At 43.3% G+C, this 25344-nt stretch overlaps 1 protein-coding gene across 6 annotated transcripts in view; it reads right to left on the bottom strand.

The window, feature by feature from the left end:
- MKLN1 (muskelin 1) overlaps window positions 1-25344 on the bottom strand; it is a 115442-nt gene that overhangs the window by 24757 nt on the left and 65341 nt on the right. For all 6 annotated transcript variants that reach the window (XM_080619191.1, XM_080619196.1, XM_080619194.1 and 3 more), the window contains 5 exons: window positions 15353-15565; window positions 13306-13527; window positions 11265-11394; window positions 2030-2177; window positions 838-952 (listed from right to left, as the gene is read on the bottom strand). In XM_080619191.1, the coding sequence (XP_080475317.1) occupies window positions 838-952; window positions 2030-2177; window positions 11265-11394; window positions 13306-13527; window positions 15353-15565 (828 nt within the window). The remainder of the gene's footprint in view (window positions 1-837; window positions 953-2029; window positions 2178-11264; window positions 11395-13305; window positions 13528-15352; window positions 15566-25344) is intronic.

The raw sequence follows: 25344 nt of genomic DNA on the forward strand, positions 1-25344 counted from the left end.
TACGAGTTCTCCATACAGAAGCACCTATTCCTCCTTAAAAGCCCCTTTATCCCCTTGGGCTAGTTGGGTTTCCCAAAGTTGACGAACATCCCATGGAATGATAAGACTACAGTATATTTGTCTTTTTCAATTCAGGCTAAAAAGGAGGTTAAGAAAAGGTTTCTTTCAATTGCAAAACATCTGTGAAAGATTAAGGAAATGTGTCACAGTAACATGAATTCATAGGTTAATACAATTATGGTATCTAATCCATGGGGTTTTGCTTTGATGGTTAACGTGCACAAAGCCCTAAGTTTACTGAGCACTCATGTACACTATAAACCATTTTAAATCAATCTAAGCACGAACGTGTCCATTCAAGTCAGACAGTGCTAAAGAATGGCAGTTGCTGCTGACATGCAGGGCAAAGGAAAGCACCTCTGGCAGAGCAGATTGTTAACAGAGATTAGTTCCTTCAAACAGAGTTTCTCCTAGAAACGTGGGTAACTATCTGTGACCTTTTAGTCACCAACAGGTTGTGACATTAAGTCCCTGAGGACAAAGAAGGAAGCTTCAGTTAAGAACAGATAGCTAGCTGCCTGACAACTTTATAAAGGTTTAGTATATCCCATTGTCTGCTTGTTTACTTCATGTAGGACCTATCATATTTACTTCACATTGACACAACAAGTAGCTTAGCACCTGATTGCAAAAGATTAGAGGAAGTTAAATGAAAGGTACCCTCCACATAAACACTATACAAGAAACTATATTCATTGTACCATCTTTGAAGAAGAAATTACACTTTAAGAGTAATAAGACTTAAAAACACTGTATATGTAAACTGGATCCTCATACCTTGTGCAACTCATCATACACCAGTTGATGGGCAAACCTTGGGCAGGGTTCCTCTTCCTGAAGGCTTTTACCTGGATTCTCTTTTGCTGCTTGGTCATTCTTATAGACACAAGACCTGAAATAAAAGGCAGGAAGTAATGATTAGCAGTACCTACAGGAAGCAGAAAAAGTTACTAAAAGACTTTAAGGTACAAATGATGTCAACTTTAACTGCCTGACATGCAGCACCAAAGATTTTCTTCTCCATATATTGTCCTCTATTGTCTATACAGAGGACAATAGAGAACAGCATCCCTATAGTTAACACTACAAAAAAAACCCCATCCAACAAGCAGAGAAGGTCATCTTGGCTGAACATAATCCTCAATCACAAGCCAAACAGGAAAACAATTCTAGAAAAGTCTATGTCATGAGCTTTAGAAGTATCTTTAGATGTTGCATGATTTGCCAGCAGAATTATCAGCATGAAGTATTTCTCATTATGGAGAATACCATCTTGGACGCAACAGTACAAGCCACAGACTGGAGCAAAGCTAACATTTCCAGGACTGATTTAAGCAGAATTAAGTTGTAACTGAAACCCCATTTTTATAAGCACCACTCACACCTTTCAAAGTGATTGCCCCCACACTAAGAGAGACCTTGAATGCAAAAACGTTGCCAGCTCTGGAAAGGGACAATGGGAACCAGCTGCCAAATACAATACAGCAAATAGATAAGGAAATATTTTCTCAGACTACTGGATCTAGTAGCTACCTGAAGTACCCCTGATGCAGCATGGAAAGAGCTGGTAGATCTTGCATGAAGACTTCACCACCACTGTTCATGCAGCAGTTTCCTCCTACCATGTGGGCTGCTATTAACAACTTTTGACTGCATTTGCTGCACTGATGATGAATCCTGGCTTTTAAGACTTCCTAGAGGAAAAGCTCCTTATATTGGCTCACTTCCCCTCATACCTCCACCTGCCTCCAATAAAGAAGTTCCTATGATGATGTCTCTCCCTCATGTGGCTTACTGCTATGGTGTCTCTAAAGTCCACGGGGAAAACAAGGTGCCTCAAGGGAACTCTGTTGTCTTCAACATTACCATCCCATGGCTCTAAGAGGTTGTGTATTACCTGGGAGACAGGACTGCTTTCTAAAGGAAGTCAGCATTGATGTTGGAAATAGCACCCCTTTCATCAACTTACCAGCTGTTTCTCACAATGTCATAAATCCAGAAGGAATTCCTTACATTCTCTTCCCGCTTCTCCTTGTCTTTACTGAGCCCTGACAAGACGTGGATTTCATTCAGTTCTGGATCAATGGTAGCCCTTTGAGTGAAACCTGTCATTGGAACTGACAAAAGAAAAGAGAAGTTACACACTGAAAACAATGGAGAATACTGTGAGGGTGCTGAGGCGCTGGCACAGGGTGCCCAGAGAAGCTGTGGCTGCCCCATCCCTGGCAGTGTTCAAGGCCAGGTTGGACACAGGGGCTTGGAGCAACCTCCTCTAGTAGAAGGTGTCCCTGTCCGCGGCAGGGGGTTGGAGCTGGATGAGCTTCAAGGTCCCTTCCAACCCAAACCATGCTGAGAGGCACGCAGAAGTCACCACGCAACCAACTTTCTTCTTGCACGTGCCCTCTAAAGCAGGGTGAGAGGGATAAGAGGAAGAAAAATCATCCAGAAGCTGACTTCTTCCCTGTTAATGACAAGTCCAGTGCAAAATCTCTTGTTCCATTCCCATCTGTGACTTCTGGAAGCAAAAAAACCCTCTGAAAGTTGCTATTTCCTTTGGAAAGGTACAGCTAGAGCTATTTGGGAGGCTACCAGCTCAGAAATGAGGATTAAACTGCCTGAAGATAGAGCTAGATGACCCATGCAGATATAAACGGTGTGACTTTGTTATTGTCTCATTTGTAAAAGGAAGCGTTGATTACAAAAAGCTTAATTGGAAAAGCTGGGAAACTCAACAAAATTCCAGATGAACTCAAGATTCCATGGCTCCTATTGCTTCCTTTAGAACAAAGATGTCAAGGAAGTGGGTTTTTTTGTACTTTCTGAATAGTTGTGGTATAATGACCCAGCTCTTCTTCTGCTCCACCTTCAGCTTTAGAAATGTGGTGAAATCCTGAGGGTTCCAACAGTTTTCATCATAATTCCCCGAAAAAAAAGGTCAGCAAATTTGTTTGGCAAATCCTTTTTGTTTGTTGTCTAATTCCCCATTTCCTGTTTCCCTAGGCAACCATCCTTCCAAAATGGATTTGTGAAGGGCACGTGATCCTTGTTTACAGATCCTGTTTGTCTCATTTCTCTTTCTGGGTCAGTTGACAAAGGCTGGTGAAGGTTCCTGGCCTTCGCTCAAGATTTTGGCATGAAAAATGCTCACAACTCTTGTATTTTGCAAATTCTTCCCTGCAATTAGTTGTAAATTGCACACAGAGCCCAGAAAACAAGCTCTAATAAACTGATAATATTGCTGTTTAAGAACACACTAAATAGTATTTTGCCAGCCTGTTTTACAATAGGTTTTGGCTGCATACTTCTCATCGGGTAGGCCAAGCATCAGTGAAAAGAATTCAGAGCAGGATTTGGTTTTCTCCACTTCAAGCCCCTACTGAAATGTTGAACAAAGCCAAAAACCCAACCTATTTCTTGAAGAAAAATGCTTGAATTCTTACATAAACCTCAATAAGAACTGAAATCCATTGGGATAATTCATTCTTGGAGTCCCATCAACAAAATCCTTGCTTATGGTTCTACGGCAAAGCAGAAGAAAGAGCCTTTGGAGCCCTCATCAGCTTAAACCTGCTTATCTCAACCTCCAATTTTGCCATGAGGTTTCAAAGGAAAATTAAGCTGGTTTATAAGCAAATGGGTGGCAGAGCAGAGGAAAGAACAGTGAACAAAACACTGGTACAACAACTACATACCATATTTTACCTGCAGAGCACAAAGAAGTGTCTTAGTAAGACTAATAAAAACTGTCAAAATTACCCAATAAGGAAATAAAGAGCAAAAAGAGACTTATAGATTAAATATAAACACAATTATAGACTATATAGGGTTAGTTTTTTGAAGAGCATCATGTTATATGCTTGCTTTCACTGCATTGACCCTAAAGGATTAAATTCAAGACCAATTTGAGACAGTTCTGCAGGAGAACCATCTGAATTTGAGCAGCAGTGCTAATGTACATGGAAAACATCTTTGCAACCCTATCTGCTGCTTTGAACAGCCGAGATCATGCCAGCTTTTTAGAGAAAAGCATGAAATCTTCACAGCATTAACACCTGAGGCTCATAGAAATGAAAGTTGTTATAACCATGAGCAATATGGTTGCTATATTAATGCTGATATAGAAAGAGTATGAAACTTGTCTATGGAATTCCATCCCCATGTTATTAAACAAATGAATTTTGTATCTAGTTTATCCTGGACTTCCTGAAGCTGAAATGATTATTTCAGGAATGAAGGAAGGAAAAGCCACTAAAGTACAGTGCCTCTTCTCTTGTTTACTCTTGGTAGTAAGGATAGGATTTATCCGCAGCAGCTGCAATCAAAACCAAATCCAAGTCAAGTCACTTCAGGCTTCCCTCAGTTGTAAATCAATGTCTTCTTGCGACTGTTTGAAATGCAGAAAGGATAGAAAAATAGTACATCAGAAAATATATTATCCCTGCATTTAGTAGAGCTTAAGATGAGGAGCAACTTCCATAAACTCTTTGACCTATCTAAGCAACAGTGTAGAAAACACATTTAAGTAGTGCCTTGGGCTAGAGACAAAGTTGACATCTAGTCTTTTGCAGAGAATTGTGAAGTTGGATGTACTACGATTAAACAAAACACAACAAAACACAGATTTGGTTAAAATGTCTCTGAAAATAAATAGAAACTAAGGCAAGCTCCTACACAGTAAGCGGGAAATGGTGGGATATTTTAAACATCACAGAAACATGCAAAAGCTGTTTGTCAAGGAAGTCTGATCCTTGACAGAGCAAAAGAGCTGCATAAAATCCTCATGACTTACAAATACTTCCACTAGGGGGTAAGAGAGCACCACGATCTGCAAGTATCGGGGACTTGCAGGAACTGCTGGATGTAATCCAAATGACTGTGGTCAGCACATTAGAGAGGGACACGGGCTGTAAACCTGAGAGAAGTGCTTGTGATATTTAGGTAACAAAATGTACGTTGGGAAGGAAATTTAATTCTGCATAGGAGATAAAACTGAAGCTGTGACAGCAGCTGATGGCTAAGGATTTACGTTTTAAGGACCTAAGAGTACAAAGTCATAAACAACAAGGGGTAAGAATCGGACACATTAAAGCAGTGTGCTGCAAAGAACTATGATTCGCAGTGTAGTAGATCCAAGGGGGGCATGAAGTGGTAAAAGTGGCTCCATAGAAGTCCCTCACTCTTCTGCTTCTTAACATTAATGTAAGTTAGCTTTGGAACCTATCTCCACAGATTTCACAACTTCCAAAGTGTATTTCAGGGCCGGGGATTGCTCAGGTCAGCTTGAAGGACATAAAGCAGTGAGTAAGGACTCAGCCCTGGTTGTTTTGAACACAGCACTGGCCTGTCGCTATGCGATATTAACTTAGCTCCTGTGACAATACATTACTGATTGAAGAGGAAAAGCTGTAGAGAGAAATTACTAAAAGCAATACAATCCCCAAAAGCCTACTAGATTGGGAATGCTTTTCCTGTGCCATTACTTTTTGCCACTGTAATCTCATTAACCAGTCCAGGGTAGGAGCGCGGTAACTAGTTGGAAATAAGAGGTCTGAATCCACCCTCCAGAACTTCACATTTTCATTTATCTTCATACAGCAAAAGTGAAGAGCTCACAGCCTCAATATGTGAAAACAATATTCAGCCACACAGGCCTTGAGTTAGCAGCCAGTTTACATAAACAAGGAATAACTCCTGAGAACGCTTTGATAAGGCGCTGTGTAAACCTGTACAATGTAATTCCCATTTAAATATAATGCATGGGAAAAGCTTTCCTACAGAAGTGACACCCAATCATGAAACAGACACATTCCCACTACCACCATCCCTACTCTGAGGCATTTATTGGATTCTAGTGATCATCCAGCAAGCTGAATGTTTTCTGGCTGCTTCTATGTGCAAACACAGTTGTTACAAAGCACAATGTTGGCTGCTGCTTGTATCCAAGCAGGAAAACAGAGGCAGAACTTGCAAAGCAGTAAATCCGAGTTCACAGATGTGATTCTCATCACACTAGGCAGAAGTTTGGGAATTACATCTCACCTCTCCCCTTTCAGGGGATACTAGAGCATCTTTTTAAACATGCTTTGAAGCACAGCACTGGCAAAACAATGATACAGCACTTGAAATCTACACACCACTTCTGAAAGCTTCGTGAAGGACCATCAAGAGAAGCAATTTCACTGACAGCCCTTCAGTGTCACCTAAGTTATGAAACCTTCAGAACATGTTACCACTTGCAAATCAATTGCATTGAATTAGCATCCTTCCTCCTTATGATTAGCAAACAGGAAGAAGCTCCATCACTTGGATATTGATGTTCACCAGAACTTGGCACCTCCCCCTTAGGTTCACTTTTAAAAAGCAGCAGGGCAGCAAACTACTCCATGCCACAACTTATAATCCATATAAAACTGAAGCAGCACCTCCCCTGAACTTTAATGGAGCAAACCTGGATGAGTGAGTGACAGCACACAGGGCAGCTGTCACATTGAACAAGCAACAACTCCATGTCCAATGCTCAGCTGTCTCCCAAGCAACATGAGATTTTGGAAACAACAGGTCAGCTAGTGAGTCCGAATGGAATTCTGCTGCTGCTGCTCTGTAAAGCATCTTTAGGATGTGGTGCCTGCCTGCTCTCCTCCTCACCTTCACAGTCAGAAGAAAGCATGCTGAGATTGGTTCAGATGAAGAGTACATAAGGGCCCTCACAAAACTAAGTGCTTCCATAGCAAGAGACATGGTAGCAAGTGGCAAGTTAGAACTTGAACTGAACAAGAGCAAAACATGTCAGGTGTCAGAAAGAGATGATCAAAATGGGATATTCAGACTGCTGGTCTGAGTTAGATCCTGGCCAGGCTGAGCTAGGCTATCTACCTCCTTTGATTCATGTGTTTCTGCCTTAGTCTAGGTTTGGATCAGCATTTCGCAGGCTGGGCTGTGTCGCCTCTGTCCGTGGTACTTATAAATGAAACCTTCCCTCTGCCAGGGGCACACACAGAATCTTAGAATCTGTATTCCAAATGAGCATATGCTCCAGGAAGAGACATGGGACCTTCACCGGTAGTTATAAATACTTGCCATTTGTCCGTAGGGCCTACTTCACCTTAAATAGGAGCCACAAGAATGTTTAAGGCTTGTTTTCATTTGAAGATAATCGATGACAAAGGATATAAGGTGATCATGATTCTCTTACAGAAGGAAATTCTCCCTCTGACCAACAGCTCTAATACATCACCTGAGTCATAAAAGGATTATCACAGGAACCTTGACCACAAGAGTTCCCATTAGTTCCTGTAGACCTGAAATGGCTGCCCACGATTTAGTCATGGGCTGCGTGCTAAGCAAGTCATGCAAGCTGGCAGTAGAGCTGAAGACATCTGATCATAGAATCATTAATGGTTAGGGCTGGAAGGGACCTTAAGGCTCGTCCAGTTCTAACCCCCTGCCAGGGGCAGGGACACCTTCCACTAGAGCAGGTTGCTCCAAGCCCCATCCAACCTGGCCTTGAACACTGCCAGGGATGGGGGGCATACTGATACTGGTGGCATCTCCAGACCATGTGTATGCTTCAGAGATACACTCTCTCTGACGTACACAAGCACGGTTTAGTTTTCTTCTCATTGTCGTTTGAGTATTACTGTTTGTTGTGTTTGGGGTTTAAGTAACTAAAAGTATGCGACAGCTTTAAAAGGGTATGTCCATCAGTGTATGCATTTCTTCCTGCCCTCCAACCACAGGATCTACTCATCTCTACTACACTTCCACCACTACCACTCTCTTTTTTCCTCAGTCCCATTTTGTCCATTCACTAGTTGAACTAACAAATTTCTTGATCCAAACAGTTACCAAGCAGTGGAAAGATAACCATCCCTAACGGCCTAATTTCACTGAAGTGCCCTCCTTTGACAGAAAAGAGAAAGCACCAGGATTTCGCATAGAATCACAGAATCAAATAGGTTGGAAAAGACCCTTAAGCTCATCATATCCAACCATTCCCTAGTACTGCCAAGGCCGCCACTAACCCATGCCACTAAGGCCTTATCTACATGGTTTGTGAACAGTTCCAGGGATGGTGATTCCATAATCTGGTGCCATTCTGGCATGTGCCAGACACCACGAGCTGCAAAGTCTACCTATGTTTCAATGCAGATCAAGTCAGGAGACAAGTTTAGTAGGCAAATCAGAGTGGTTTAGAAACTTCCTTGATCCAATGTGAACTTTCCCAGGAATTAAAAAGAAGTTTGCTACAATTATAGTCCTCTACCTCAAATTACGAAGATTTAAGTGATACTCATCACCCAATATTCTCAAACACATCACTTATACAAGGAACTGGTTCCATGTTCAAAGGCACAACTAAGAGCAAAAAACACTAAACAGCATAAATACCTCATCTAGAAGATGACAGCAGCAAAACCAACTTAGTATTACCATAGTTTCGTAGCACTGTAACAACCCCATGTTGCTGATAATCCCCTTTTACTAGTTCTATAGAAATCTTCTCACTATTCTAACGGCACAAATGCACAATTAAGTTCTTTTAGGAAGGGTAAAAATCAAAATAGCTCCACTAAGAATAGAACTGAATGCCACATGCGAGCCAGGAACAAAATGTAATCATGGGACTTTAGAGGAACATTCAGGTCAGGCATCCTCAACTTGACTCATCGCACTGAACAGCTTGAAACTGCGCAGCGACCAGACAGGGAATCACTTTGTTCATACAGATCAAAATGGTATAGCACTACCTAACAGAGCACAATAAAGACTTGCTTTTGGAGGTTGAAAGTAGTGCTGTCAACGTTTGCTGTCTGAATGGAACACGCATTTTGTTCTCTTCCTGTTAAAATGCAAATAATCCTCTCGTTTTCTTTCAAAGGCAAGGGAAACATTCGGATCTGTTTGTTGACTTTCTACACACAGGAGAACAGTGAACTGAAAATCGACTCATGAATTATTTCCAATTAGTCATTTTCTCACAAAGTCTACTATTCACCACTTTGGGGCCTGTGGGAATGGGGAGGAGGGCTAAATATTATCATCTCATTTGCTCAACCCAACCTAGAGGTTAATGTACTTGCTAAGAAGCAGAGTTCAGTGTATTCTCTAGAAGACCAACCATGTGCTGGGCTGATCCCCAGAGCGTGAGCAGCAGTCAAGGGAGGAGATTCTCCCCCTTTGCTGCACTCTGGGGAGATCCCCCCTGCAGTCCTGATCCAGCTCTGGGGCAGCAGCACATCAGGAATGTGGAGCTGTTGGAGCGAGTGCAGAGGAGGCCATGGAGATTCTGCGAGGGCTGGAGCAGCTCTGCTCTGGAGCCAGGCTGAGAGAGCTGGGCTGGGGCAGCCTGGAGAAGAGAAGGCTCCTGAAGGGGAGACCTGAGAGCAGCTCCAGTGCCTAAAGGGGCTGCAGGAAACCTGGAGAGGGGCTTGGGACAAGGGCCTGTAGGGACAGGCCAAGGGGAATGGCTTTAACCTGCCAGAGGGGAGACTGAGATGAGCTCTTAGGCAGAAGTTCTTCCCTGTGAGGGTGCTGAGGCGCTGGCCCAGGGTGCCCAGAGAAGCTGTGGCTGCCCCATCCCTGGCAGTGTTCAAGGCCAGGTTGGACACAGGGGCTTGGAGCAAGCTGCTCTAGTGGAAGGTGTCCCTGCCCGTGGCAGGGGCTGGAACTGGATGAGCTTTAAGGTCCCTTCCAGCCCAAACCCTTCTATGATTCTCCAGCCATACGATGAGCTCAGTACCTTTAACTCTGAGGTAGATACATGTCAGCTTAAAGCCACATGTTTTAAAGCTATAAAGAAACACAGGTTTAAAAAAGCAAAATGGTAGAATGCAATTTCATGAGGAAAAAACTAATTCTTTAAAAGCTCTAAGGCCAACAAATGGTGTGTGGGTGTGTGTAAAGCAGCAACAGGCAACATGCAGGCACCTTAATAAAGGGGGCTGTCAACAATACAAGCTGGTTCTTTCTTGGAAGCACTCAAGTAAATAAATGACTCCAGAGAATAAGAGCTTGGGTACTCTTCTCCCTCCCTGGCATAACTAACTGAATGAGCAAACAATAACTCATAACCATCAATAATTCACCTTCAGAAGTTCAGCAAAAGTACTTGCTAACAAATAAGGCTGATCAAAAGGAGGAAGGCAGCCTGAATTCAAGATAAATGAGCTTCCTGTGATTTTGGAAAGTGGGAGAAGAGAAAAAAATCAGGGCTAAATACACATAATATGAGAAATATTCAAAACTTCTGCCCTATAGTAGTATACAGATTTCAGCTTCTGAGCTGTGTACTGCAGGTTAGGGTATCTGCAAGAAGAAAATCATGTTTATACATAGAATGGTTAGGGTTGGAAAGGACCTTAGGATCACACATGCAGAAATACTGTTTGGAAAAGAAAAGAGCATTCTTCTCTACATCGTTTGAAAGAAAAGGCGCAAAATCAGTTCTTGATGGTTCCGTTGCAACAGCTTTTGGTTGTTTTTAAAGGTTTCTTGTATACAGAACCATGCCTGGTGTCTATCGCTCTATGATGTGAATGAAGAGGACCAAATTCTTGCTCCCTTCTCCTTCTCCCTTTTTTTGCCTCTCCCCGATAGTCAGACTTGATGATCCTAAAGGTCTTCTCCAAACCAGTTGATTCTATGGTTCTATGATAATATAGTACAAGAATAACAGGACACCAGGGCTCATCTTTCTATTCAGCTCTTGGCACGCACAATAATCTCTGTCCCTCCACTCCAATTCTCTGAGCATCCAACCTGCCTCTTTCTGCATCTCAAACCAAGCAGCTTATTTCTATTTTACAGCATCTTTCACTTGGTGGAAAACTAGGAAAAAAATTGCTTTCTCTTTTCCTGGTTTCAAGAAAATGACTTTTTCAGCCTTTTTTTTTTTTGCTCCTTGCTGCAGTTTTGAAAGAGATGGTTTTAGTTCTTATTTTGCCATATTTTTTTCCATTGAGGTGCTATGTGGTTTCACACATGAATTATTTGTAATGTGATGAAGGTGGTGAGTGTCAAATGACAGGACGGACAGAATTGCTGGCATAAGTTTAACCTATATAGTGTGGAGTTTACTTGAATGCGGATGGCTGGTTAAGGATGCAAACCTGACACCCCAGGCCACTGAAGCCAGCCTTTCACCTACTTAACAGTATAGCTCTCATTTGTAGCATTTATCAGTTAATATGTAGTTATTCTCTTACCCATCCCTGAGTCTTTCTTCGTGCCATCTGATATGATATCCACATGATCGCTGTCTACATCGTAACTGAAGAAGTCATTCAAATAAGTCTTCGATCTCTGGCCACCAAATACATATAAGCAGCGATTTTTCTAGGAAGGAAAATAAAAGGATGTCTTTATAAAGTATGTTGGCCAACCGTGACCATTAACAGAAGCATTAATGCATCAGAGAGTAACAGATATATTCCTTCAGAGTTTAAAATCATGCCTTAGCTATCAGGTCTACCAGCATCTTTTACTGCCATCTCCACACAAGATTCAGAGGGAACAATTATTCCCAACAGTATCATTGTCAAACTCAGTAAAAACCTTAAGAATTCTTGGTCTGGAGTCTTGAATTTATGATTTCTCCGTTTCAAGGGCTAAACCATTAAGGGATTAGAGTTTCTCCAACCCCAAAAAGCCTCTTGCAAGTGCAATTATAAAGAGTTTTCATGCTCTGCATGAGCCCACAAACCTGGATCCAACGGTTGCAGCTCCACAGTGACTAGGCAGATTTTATAGTTAACTATTATAGCCCTGCTTGATCCAGCAACAACTTCAGAACATTAAAAGAACAATTCATTTTTTAAGTTTAATATTAAACAATTACTAGTCTTCATGTCTAAAACCCCTTTGATCATAACTTCACCGTTAAATAAATCCAAATAGGAATAAAAGACGGACTGTAAGAAAAATCATCCAGGTACCAGCACATTACTAAACTCAGAGCAGGCAAGCGGGAACCTGCAAGCCAAGAATAACAGGTTTATTACTTCTCTGAGGTTTGCCAAGTGGAAAGTCTCTAAGAGGCAGATTATTTTTCTTTCAAATGGCTGAGAAAACAGCAAGGGAACTGAACTGCCAGGACCTGTGCTTACAGAAACCTGTATTCTTACGTTAGCCACAGACACATAGCTGAAGAATCCTCAGGTACCTGTGCAGAACTGTGTGTGGCAATATGTTTTTCACCATATTTTAGAGAGCCATTCAAAGCAAAAGTCAAACTGAAGACACTGAAAACATGGTATTCAATATAAAAATTCCAATCCTTCATTTGAAAGGGAAAGAGAAATAAATTCAGTAAATTGCTCAAACTGGGCAGGTCTGAATTGGTGGTATCAGTATACACTTGAATACCACAATAATAACTTTAATTCTCTTCTTAACCTCTGAGTCAGAGTTTAATGTAAGCAAACTCTACAAACTCCACTTATTACCACTTAGAAGCTCCATGTAAATACAGTGCAGAACTGCCAGTGCACCATGTAAGCTTTCCTACTTGATGCTAATCTCCTCTGTACCGTGCTATTCCCCTGAGAACACCTACGTGTAAAGGCACCCCAGAACACACAGGCCAGTAACCACCTTCCCTGATCACCTTCCCTGACCACCTTCCCCTGCAGTTCTGAACTGGAAAGGCAATGGAAGGTGGGTTCTAATACCTAATAATAAATAAAATGCTATACACACACCACTGTCCCATCCCTCTGCCTTTCCATCAGCCTGTAGATGAAGTATCCACACAGACAGCTGTGCCCAGCTGTTAACATGTGCTCAAGACAAGCAGCAGCAGCAGGAAGGGGCTCAGCACAAGCGAATAGGAGGCCTGTGCATCTCAATAAACACCCAGGAAGCCTCTGCACTAGATAGGCTAGTAACTATGTAGATTATCTACTAGACCAGAGGCTTCTAAATTGCCCTACCAACTTCAACAGAAAAGCTCAAACTGAACCATAGCCCTTGGGTCTATTTATAATTATTCTATTAAATCAACCATGTAAAATTCACCTCGTTTTTTACTTGGAATTTTATTCCCTTCAAGTCCTGAAAGCTCCAAATCTTGAATTAATACCACCTGCACTTACCAAAGCAGCAACAAAATGTCAGCAAACATAGAATCAAGCCAGCCAACACACCGCTTGGGAGATTAAAGAGCTTTAAATTTCCAAGGAAAAATCAAACCCAGATGTTCTCCTTCAAGTCAAGCATCATAAAGCCAAGTATGGTGTGGATACTTACAGAATGAAACAACATACAGTGGCCTATTCGGGACTGGATATCCTCAGGTCCAGCATTACAGGAATCCTCTCTCAGAAGTTTCCATGTCTGACACTGGCAGTCAAAAGCAAACAACCCACTGAACTGTGGTTCACTGGCTCTGCTGTCATCCACACTGCCATTGCAGGTCAGGATTCTGCCTCCAAAGGTATAGATCATGTGTTTTTCAGAATCCATACACATCTGGGAGGAAGAGAGAAGTAGTTTTAAGCCAGCACATTAAGACTTAAACACTAAGATTAAACATCCCTGCCCCGCAAGTGATACTTGCTAAGTTAGATAGTACTTCGCAAAGCTCCGGAGCCTCTAATAAATAGAACACACAGATCTTCACAGCTGATGTGAAAGCTAGTTTAAAATGAGTCTAATTTCAACTTACTGAATAAGAAAAAAATCTAATAAGCAAAAGAAGGGAAAAAGAAATAAAACACTAAATGTACCCTTCACCACCTAAAAAACCTTGTCTTTAACTGCTGATTTAAAGGAAAGACATTTTAGAGTCTTTCAGCAGGATCTGTAACCAATTCTGCCAGCAAGTTAATAGAATGGCACCTTTGACAATAGCTATGCAAGAGTAAAAATCAAAAATCACTGCTAATTCACTGACCTCCACTCCATCAATCCAAAAATCAGCCTGCGACGTGTTACTCACATTCCATCCTAAGCACACATTGACTGCTACCCCCACTGCTTCAACACAAAGCAGGAGTATAACCTGACCAAGGATTTTTGATGAGACTGCAGCAGGAAGATGTTTATCCCCAAAACCTGAATTCAGGTTATGGCAGACAAGAGATGCACTGCAGTACAAATCAAACAGCAATCTTCTTGACTCCAGGTGATGTTTTCAGCCACGGTGCAAGGCAGAGAGTTGCAAAACACCATGGGGAAGGAAAAGAAAGAAACAGAACACCAGAAAACAAGGCAAGATTACAGTCAGACAGAGATGCTACTCAGCAAAGCCTCCACAAAACGCTTCTAGGGCAGCACGTGTTTTGAAGGTTAAACAAAAAGCACAATTGCAGGAGGTAGTGAGGGAGAGGAAGAGCTGCAAACTGATAAAGAATTCAGGTAGAACATTCTTTCCAAAGAGACAGCAGGGGGAAAAAGAAACCATTTCAGAGGCAACAAACAAGGTACCCAGAGTAGCCTTGCCAGCTGACAATTTACTTCTGCCTTTACCCCAACACCTGGGAGACTGGTATCCGTTATTAATAGAACGCAAAAGACTGATTGGCTTTTGTTCTGCAGACAAGACGCATCCTAAATGTTCGGTGTCAGCAGAAACTCATATTGTGCTGGCAAACAACAGCTTTGGTTACAAAACAGCTAGTCCCAATAAAAGCAGTTCTGGGGCTGCTTTAAGAATGAGTACTGCTATGCTGTTTCTTGGCCATGCTTTGTAAAAACCAATTAAGGGCAAAACACCTTTATCAAGTGCGCAAAAGCCACTGAACACACAAGTAAAGGGGTATTTGGTTTGAACACGTGGACAGGTATGGCCTTTTAAAGGTTAGTAGCCTCTACTCAAAGGTGTTTAAGCCCAAACAAAGGAAGAACACATTACAAAGTCTAAAAGATGAGCAATGTTGGAAGAATCCTGATTCTGTTGGCCTCATTTCAGCAGCTTGCTTATAGCTTTCTTCTGAAGGTATCACACACAGCGTTGCAAGTTGTTCCTCAGTGCCCTCTGAGTAGGCAGATCTGCAAACCCAGCTCAACCACTGATTAAAACCAGATGAACTGTGCTTTGAGCTTTAATAAAATGTGTCTTAACAAAATAAATTTGTTAGCAAAGGTTTTTATGATCCTTCTGATGTGATTTGATTAGAACACCAGTAGTCAGTGGCACGAGGCAACGGCGCTATTAAGATTTAACCGAGTGCAGACCACAGCTTTCCTTATCACTGCTATGACTTGGTGGAGCACTTCTAAATCACAGGATACTACAATCAAAACTGATTCATGAACACTGAGAACTTGCGACAGGAGTATCAGAGTAACTGACCTGATGATCAAACACCAGCTTTGGGCCTCCATCCGCTGCGGTGTCTTCACTCAGCAGCATCCATGTGTTGGTGTCAATGTCATAGCGGTAGAAGTCACTCTTCAGAGATTTGCTGTTCCTCACAGAGGAATCCAGGTAGCGTCCCAGCGTGTAGATCTGCCTTCTTTGAATGTCAATGCACATCTTGTGACAGGATCTGGCGCTGGGACCACTCTAATAAAGAAAACAACCACAAAAATAGAGTTAGGTATCTAATATCGTTCCAGGTAGGTCATTGCACACTCACTACAGGCAAGGAAGCACTATCAGCAACTGGAAAGTCTTTGAGAAGTCAAGGAAATCTCCTTGTAATCAAAAACAGGATTAATCATAGAATGGTTTGGAGTGGAAAGGACTTTAAGATCATCCAGTTCCAACCCCCCTGCCATGGGCAGGGACACCTCACACTAGACCATGTTGCCCAAGTCTCTTTGGGCAACCTGTTCCAGTGCCTCACCACCTTCACAGGAAATATATACATATCTATATAACTGGACATCCTGTAACTTCTTTGTCCTTTAGAAAGACACCAGCAGCAACCTTAACGTTATTTTTTACACCTTCAGACTTGAAGCCTGTGAGATTCCTTAGGAAACAGCCTGTTGCCTCCAGAAGTGATTCTCAGAGGCATGCGAAAGCTACTTGATCTTTTAAAATAACACAGGTTGATGCACATGAGAGGCAAATTAAGATGTCACAGTCTATAAATAACCACACAGGAAGAAGATTAGTAAGTGCTCTATTACAAGAAGCTCTGTCTTATTAATAGGCTGTTTTCTAACAGCTCATAAGCAGACACTCCCACAAGCAATCATAGCCCATAATGGGTCTCTGAAGGTAACAAAAGCACCCCCTGTCCTTCCCAAATAGATAAGGCCATTCCAGACACAAGATCCAAGAAAGTTTCCCATGGTAAACACAACTGCCATGAGTTATGATCTTCAAGGGAAACACAGAGAGGCGCTGTCCAGTTATTACGTGCTCATCCATCCATTCAGGAGTGCTCAAGTTCAATTATGGGCTGATTTAGGCAATGACATTAAGATGACGCTACGTGGTGCTGGGCAGCAACCTTTCTGCTTCCCAAATCTGGTTTTGTGAGCCTTTTTGCACAGGCATCATGAAGAATGGGAGTGATATTCCTGTTGTCCTGGTTTCAAACCACAACAGCTGTACTCCAAAATATCAGAAATCAAGAAGTGCAAAGGCAAAATATGACACTGCAAAATGTCTTTGCAAAATATCAGACAAACAAGAGAAGAAGAAACTGGCAACTATGTCTATAGATGAATTCTATAGTTTAACATAGAATGGTTTGTGTTGGAAGGGACCTTAAAGCTCATCCAGCTCCAACCCCTGCCACGGGCAGGGACCCCTTCCACTAGAGCAGCTTGCTCCAAGCCCCTGTGTCCAACCTGGCCTTGAACACTGCCAGGGATGGGGCAGCCACAGCTTCTCTGGGCACCCTGTGCCAGCGCCTCAGCACCCTCACAGGGAAGAGCTTCTGACAAATGCTATTTGGCCTTAGTTTGTGCAGTTTTGGTACTTCATAAATGAGAACGGCAGAACAAGGCTGGCTAACTAACTTTGAGGGGTTGGGAACCAACATGAAAACTGATTGCAAGTGATAAAGAACAGCAAGACACACAGAAGACTGAAGTACAAAAGACAAAACACAAGCCTCTTAAAGTGTAGTGAAAAGACTTTAGGATTAATGTTACAGAATTCAATTTCTTCAATAAACATCTGTTACAGGGAACTGTTTACAGCAACAAATGACAATCTGAAGAGGTGAACTGTTCCTAGTTTGTAAATAGGAAGCATTATGTGGATTACAGGTTATTATAAGCAGTTATTTGACAGTAATTAAGATCATTTTCTTTTCTGAAAAAACACTGATAGAAGTGAAATATTAGCATAAAATCCTGGAACGCAGCAGAAGTTCATTCATTGCCTTTGGTTGCATGGAGGCCAGCAACATACTCTGCCTTCCTCCTAGTAAAAACAAGATAGCACCGTAGAATCACAGACTCAAGCAGGTTGGAAAAGCCCTTTAAGCTCATCCAGTCCAACCATTCCCAGCACTGCCAAGGCCACCACTAACCCATGGCACTGAGGCCTCGTCTCCACGGTGTGTGAACACTTGCAGGGACGGTGACTCCAGCCCTGCCCTGGGCAGCCTGTGCCAATGCCTGAGCACCCTTTGGGGAAGGAATTGTTCCTCAGCTCCATCTAAACCTGCCCTGGTGCAGCTTGAGGCTGTTTCCTCTTGTCCTATCATATTGTACCTTCCAGAAGACTCTGTTCCAAACACCCAGAGTAGTTTCTTTGCCTGAAAAGTACTGATTTTGTGAATACACAAAGGTTGCCCTGATTAACAGGACAGTAACCCCAGCAAACAAAGTCCACCTCCAGTCACACAGCTGGGACACTTCAGGATACACCATTGTTCCTTTGCCAAAGAGCACATATTTGCCTTGGCTCAGCTGCCTTGTAGATGAAACGTTCGGAACTACCTGTGCTTTCTGACTCTCTCCTCTTTGCAAAGGTCATGGCAGGTTTTGAATTGAACCTATTGATTTACGTATCTTTCCTCACCTTTCCTCAAGGCCAGGCTGGGGCTTGGAGCAACCTGGTCTAGTGAACGGTGTCCCACGGCAGGGGTTTGGAACTGGAAGCTTGGCATAGTTATGTAAAATAGCCCCAGCAATAAGGCCTCCAGTGTGTATGATTTGATTAGGACACAAGTGAAAACCTTCTTCCCCCAAAGGGTGCTCAGGCATTGGAACAAGGCTGGAGTCACCGTCCCTGCAAGTGTTCACACACCGTGGAGACGAGGCCTCAGTGCCATGGGGCAGTGGTGGCCTTGGCAGTGCTGGGAATGGTTGGACTGGATGAGCTTAAAGGGCTTTTCCAACCTGGTTGAGTCTGTGATTCTGTGAACTGCATCCTCAACTGAAGTCTGTCTGAGGATAGACACGAGGCTGAGACACTTCACACCTACAATACCAGTTTCAAGCCATGGGCATCGACAGCACAGTTGCTATGTTAAGTACACAACATACCACTTTCAACTCCTAAGACTATGTCAAAATGAGAGAACTCAGGAAAACTACCTTTTCTTATGCGCTGGTCACATCTCACAGTAATATTTGCCTTTTTAAAAAGGGCTATTAAAGGCTTTACATTTGATCATCTCCCCTGTACAGGCACAGAAGTTTTATCACATCCAAGTTCACTTCAGAACTTCAACTTTACCAACTTGCAGAGCCTGTCCCAGCATGAACCATCTCTTGTAATAAAGAAAACTCCATCCAGTGCATAACCTTTCCTCAAAGAAAACTGGAGTTACTCCTGCATAGCACTTACAAGATCGCATAGAACCTGCCAACATCTATCACTAAGTAACTCCCTTAAACAGTGGTACACATTGGTTTGGTATTTGAGACACAAGATGAGAAAGGCTTAAATTAGTGTTTACTTGATTTGACCATGGAAGCCCTTGTAGTATGCGTATACTTCAAAGGAGGACACAGCATCCATTTATGGAGACAGATAAGGGCAGACACTGAGAATGAATAAAACACTTCAAGGCACATGTGGTTAAGTGAATCAGGAGCCTGTGGGTGGTTGTGAATGTTCATCCAAAGACGTGTACTTCATGGGTTACAATAGGAAGCCTGTTCACACAAAGCACACACTGCCACAACTTGCCATGGAGGAACTGACCCACCAAATTCAAACAGAAAGAGTCTGATTCCAGAAGTGTTCAAAGAACTTGACCCCTTATAAGCAACAAGTGAGAAAAACCGACCATGACAGAATCACAGAGGCATAGAACCCCAGGTTGGAAGGGCCCTCAAGGATCATCTGGTCCAACCTTTCTAGGCAAAGCACGGCCTAGATTCAGACAGCCCAGCTGAATCTTAAGCATACAGCATTGGAGAATGCACAACTTCCACTGGGAGATTATTCCAATGGCTTATTGTTCTCAATGTGAAAAACTTTCCTCTTGTGTCCAAGTCAGAATCTCCCCAAGAGTAATTTGTACCTATCACCCCTCTTCTTTGTAGCCACCCTTTAAATGCTGGTGCATGGGGATAAGTTCTCCCCTGAGCCTTCTCTTCTCCAAGCTGAACTAAACCAGCTCTCTCAACCTTTCCTCACATGGCTTCTCAGTCCTTGGATCATCTTTTGTGGCCCTTCTCTGGACCCTCTCCAGCCTGCCCAATTCGTTTTTGTATAGCAAGGACCAAAACTGAATGCAGTATTCCAGGTGTGGCCTGACAAGCGCTGAGTGGAGCAATGACATCTATCTCTGCTAGTGATGCCCTTGTTGATGTTCTCCAGCATCCTGTTGGCTTTCTTTGTCACAGCAGCACACTCTTCGCTCCCACTGAGCTTGTATGATAGACACGACTCAGTTCAACTCCACAGCTGAAGAGACCACACATGGTTAGAGAGCAGAACAACCTTCTGTCCCCTCTTGCCAGGATATAGGCTGGTTGACAAACCAGGAGTTAATGTCCGAAGGTAAGTGGCTCTTACTAAAGATCTCTATACCCGTTTGCAAATCTGGCCCTTATCACCAAAGATGAATTACAGACGCACCAAACATATTTACTTGCTGCTCCTCTAAATATGCCAACTGCCATTCCCAAGCATATCTGCAGCTAATGACAATTTTACCTGCACAATGATAACCGCAAGAGAAGATGAAACAAGTCCAAGTCTTCTCAAGCAGAGCAGAAAACAAGTAACAGTTTTGACCAGTTCCCACTTACCTGCTTCTGTGGTTATCTGAACTCACCACAAAGCAACACAAGACTCCGCATTAAGTACTTGTCTTTAGATCTCATATCATCAAACTATCTTCAAAGTTATTCGCATGTGGGATCTGCAGTTTGGCAGATGAAGCACCAAGAAACCACTGACTGTTTTGGTTGAGGTACTGCTTGCCAAACAGTGTTCTTGGTTAAAACCAGTCTCCTCAGTACAAGAAACACAAGGAGCTACTAGAAATAGTCCAGCAGAAGCCACAAGGAGGATCAGGGGCCTGAAGCATCTTTCTTACGAGGAGAGATTGAGGGAGCTGGGCCTGTTTAGTCCAGAGGAGAACAGCCTAAGAAGGGATCTCCTCAATGCAGATCAATAGCTCAAAGGCAGGTGCCAGGAGGATGGTGCCAGACTCTTCTCAGTAGTGCCCAGCAACAGGACAAGGAGCAATGGCCGTAAACTAAAACACAAGTTTCACCTCAACATGAACATTAGAGCATTGGAACAGGCTGCCCAGAGGGGTTGTGGAGTCTCCCTCTCTGGAGACATTTCAAAGCCCACCACGGATATGTTCCTGTGTAACCTGCTCTGGGTGGCCCTGCCTTTGCAGGGGGTTAGACTGGATGATGTCCAGAGGTCCCCTCCAACCCCAACGAGTCTGTGAAAACAGACTGTAGTAAGTCACGTCAAGCAACAGCCTGAGTGATCTGAACAAACACCGGCTCTGGGGACTCTTTCCAACTCTCATCAGGAAGCTCCTGGCACACACAGTGCAGAAACCACACGTGAAAGAAGCTTGTGACCAAGCTAAGTTCTTATTCAGATGGCAAGCAATGTGCTACACTGCTTTGGCCAGTCCCTGTGCCTGTGCCAAGGCTGTGATGGCAATAGTAAAGCATTAGCATATCACATTTCTAACCCACAGGACACCAAACAATACCAAACATTACTAAGCATGGGCACTGTTCAGTTTCTGGGGAACTCAATAAGTGCCCACACGGAGCTACAACTAACCTGAACAAAATGGCTCTCTGCCACCCAGCACCACTGTACAATTAGCACAGCATAATAATGCCTACAACAGACTAAGCACTATTTGCCATGGCCCTGTTTTCCAGCGTTACAATCTGCACCCTGCTCTAATATCCTTCCTCAAACAGGTTGGTCTTGATGCAACTCCTCCAATCTCTAAAATACAGATAAATGCCCTGATGAGGGTGGGATAATAAGAGAAAGGAAGAGAGTACCTACAACTAGGAGTACATACAACAGGCTTTCAAGCCTTTAATCACTAAGGAGCAACCATGGCCAAATAGGATTTTTTGGTTCCATCAATGCTGCACGAGATTCAATTGTGCAACGCCAAGTGAATACACGCTATAGTTTATGAAAAGCCTTCTCCCCATGCTAAGCCACTTTATCAAATCTAATTAGAGCTTTCTTCATTTAACTTGCAAATGCTGAAAGCAATTATCCCACTTAAGGACTAACTTACAAAACGTTTTCAAAAGGCAACACAACGGCACCGAGAGACAACACGGCCTCCATGGAATAATTGATTTGTTCCTATGCAGGAGGGAAAGGATTGGGACTCAGCTCCTTAGGGGAGGGTCTGCTCAACATAACTATTGATGCCAGAATCAGCGTGCATCATCTTAGCAACAGCATCCTGGCATCCACTAAGGCACAGACATGATAGCTTTCATTTTTTGTTTCAATTTTCTTCTATAAATGTCCTATAATCATGGAATCATGGAATGGTTTGGGTTGGAAAGGACCTTAAGATCACCCAGGTCCAACCCCCTGCCATAGGCAGGGATGCCTCACACTAAACCATGTCACCCAACCTGGCCTCAAGCACTGCCAGGGATGAAGCATTTCCCACTTCTCTGGTCAACTTGTGTCAGCACCTCAGCATCCTCACAGTAAAGAACTTCTTTGTTATATCTAACCTGAAGTTCCCCTGTTTCAGTTTGAACCCATAAACTTGATTTAATGTGAACAGGACCACAGGAAGCCAGTTCCACTTCCCATTCCACCTCCCCAAACAAAACCTAGGGGATCTTGGCTTCTTGTGGTTATCATAACCTTTTGCAGATAAAGGGGTTTCAGTTGCAAGATGATCTGTTTTATTCACACTGATCCAGATGAAAAACCTCAGGAGCAAGCCTGGAGCCTGTTCAAGAGCCAGGGAAATAAAAACAAAGGACAGCTGACTAATTCTCCCTTCTTGGTGCTGTAAAAGACTGAATGGAATGTGAACAGTGCCTCCAGTATAAAGTTCAAAAATAAGCACCGTGAGGTAAATGCTCTTGTCCTAAAGCAAACTAGGACAAGGACATAAAAAGACATAAACAACCTACTTTGTTTTCAGTGCTGAGAGCAGGCTGTCAGGCAACAAATAGTCCCTCCTGCCTACACACAACTGCGGAGATTAATTGCTCTCATTTCCCAGTTCCAGAGAATTCATTTCCTCCTCCACCCCACCCCCATCCCAAAAAAAAAAGGGAAAGTTCTTCCTAATGTTGCAAACGAAAGGAAACGCAGATTATTCTTGGGGCTCATTCAAGTCTATATGGTTTTTTTACGATGAGAGCTTGTTAGTGCTTTATCAATGCCAGGCTTAGCTAATGAGTCTTCCCCAAATGCTTCATCGAAGCTGTGGCTCAACACGATTTGCTTTACTCTGGATGTGTAGTAAATTCAGCAAGAGAAACTACTATAACCACACACAACACACTTGCATCCCAGACAAGTTCCTCGCTGAAGGCATTTTAAGTTTCTCAACCAGAAATCTAATAAAATAATTGAATCTCTTTGGGTTTAGGGTAGTACAGGACATTTGTATTGCCCAGCAGCCCAAACCACACAGCACATGGTTGATGTATTGCTCTAACGTCTGTGCAATCCTTGACCATGTGCCAAGAGCACCAAGGCACAGGAGGGAGCAGGTCACACAATAGGAGCATCATGACCATGTCTGCGGTCAGAGCAGCCTGGCAAGGCTTTAAGTTTAAGTGTTTAAGTGTGCAAGACCCTCCCATAAAAAGCATATCCCAGCTACTTTTTCCTCCTTTCCATGATGGTAGGGATCACAGAATCCCAAACTGGTTTTGGTTCGAAGAGAGCTTAAAGCTCTTCCAGCTCCAGCCCCTGCCATGGGCAGGGACACCTTCCACTAGAGCAGCTTGCTCCAAGCCCCTGTGTCCAACCTGGCCTTGAACACTGCCAAGATCCCACAGCTTCTCTGGGCGACTGCTGTGCATGTCATTTGATGTCTATGAATTGACAACTCTAGCAATAGACTTAAAAACCTTTAAATGTCACATAGGGTACATGCAGCAAAGGATTAAACTGGGATCTCAGATGTTTCTAGGAACACAGGACGGGAGCCTAGCTCCAAGAAACATATTCTGGGTGATGAACGTACACTGCATTCATTCAATTACTCTGCAAGTCTGCCTTAAGTAAAAGCTTAAAGCAGCGCACAAAGCTCTCAGCTACACCACATCAGCAGCCATAGATTTCCACTGTAAGATATTCCTGCTAATCTCTATGAAGGATAATGGATATTCCAACATACCTTTACAGCTGTACCAGCTATAAAGAATATTCTTTGAGAATATACAAGTTAATATGTTTTGACACAAAACATTTTGGGAAGCCTATTAAACAGATCAGAACCTGGCTAAGAACCACAATGCTTAAATCCCCCCCAGGACCAGTACTGGAATGACATGGGTCTATAGCATTTGTCACACAGAACACCTAAATGTCTTACAGCAAGTATTAGTTTTGGATATCAGAAAGCTTCTAACAAGTATTTGCAAATAGTTAACCCTAAGTTATGCTCCATCCCTGGTGGTGTTCAAGGCCAGGTTGGACAGAGCCTTGGGTGACATGGTTGAGTGTGAGGTGTCCCTGCCCATGGCAGGGGCGTTAGAGCTGGATGATCTTAAGGTCCTTTCCAACCCAAACCATTCTATGATTCTAAGTGTAGCCACATCTAAGACAAGGAAGGCAGGCTCCGGTCAGGCAGCCGACACAGTATTTGAGCTATGGCTAATCTGCTTACGAGCACCCTCCTATAGCAACGCAACCAGAGAGATTTAGTTGCAAAGTCCTTTCTGGGCATCTGACTCAGACATGATGGAGCAGATTACAATCAGAGGCAGGTTTTAGCACACAGTTCTCTCTAAGGTGGGAAAACACAAACAAACAGGATGAAGTGCTGCTTTTTCTTTCTCCTAAAAGCCTGCACGCATTTGGGATAGTCCCAGTTCCTCACTGTTGATACTTCCTGGCCTCCAGCTGAACCTTCCACAGACAGACTTTCCCTGCTTAGACTGGAAGCAAAAAACAAACACCCCAGTGTTCTATTTGTGCAAGACAGTTCAATCAGCTTGTAAGTCAATTGATTAAGCTCAGAGATCAAACAACATGATCCTTATGATAGCAATGGACTGGATTTGACGGTCCATGAAGGGCCATCCCTTCTACTCCTGCATCAGACTTAACTTACTGTTTGGTCAATCCTCCAGGGATCCCAGACTGGTTTGTATTGGAAGGGACCTTAAAGCTCATCCAGTTCCAACCCCTGCCACAGGCAGGGACACCTTCCACTAGAGCAGCTTGCTCCAAGTCCCTGTGTCCAACCTGGCCTTGAACACTGCCAGGGATGGGGCAGCCACAGCTTCTCTGGGCACCCTGTGCCAGCGCCTCAGCACCCTCACAGGGAAGAGCTTCTGCCTAAGAGCTCATCTCAGTCTCCCCTCTGACAGGTTAAAGCCATTCCCCCTGGCCTGTCCCTACAGGCCCTTGTCCAAAGCCCCTCTCCAGGTTTCCTGCAGCCCCTTTAGGCACTGGAGCTGCTCTAAGGTCTCCCCTTCAGGAGCCTTCTCTTCTCCAGGCTGACCCAGCCCAGCTCTCTCAGCCTGGCTCCAGAGCAGAGCTGCTGCCAGAGGGACCAGTGCAGGTTCATCACAGCACAGACTCAGTGCAGCACGTGAACATCGCTATGAAAAAGAATAGATGCTTCACGCTCTATTGCTTTTAATGCTCTGTTCCCATGAGATAACCTGTAAAAAATGAGTCTCCCTGCAGACCTGCCTGCAACAACAACTAATCCCAAAGTATTTTCATAAAGGAATGACCCAGCAGATCATCAGATGGGTTCT

This window comes from Psittacula echo (assembly GCF_963264785.1).
Source record: "Psittacula echo genome assembly, chromosome: 1".
Taxonomy (NCBI): Eukaryota; Metazoa; Chordata; class Aves; order Psittaciformes; family Psittacidae; genus Psittacula; species Psittacula echo.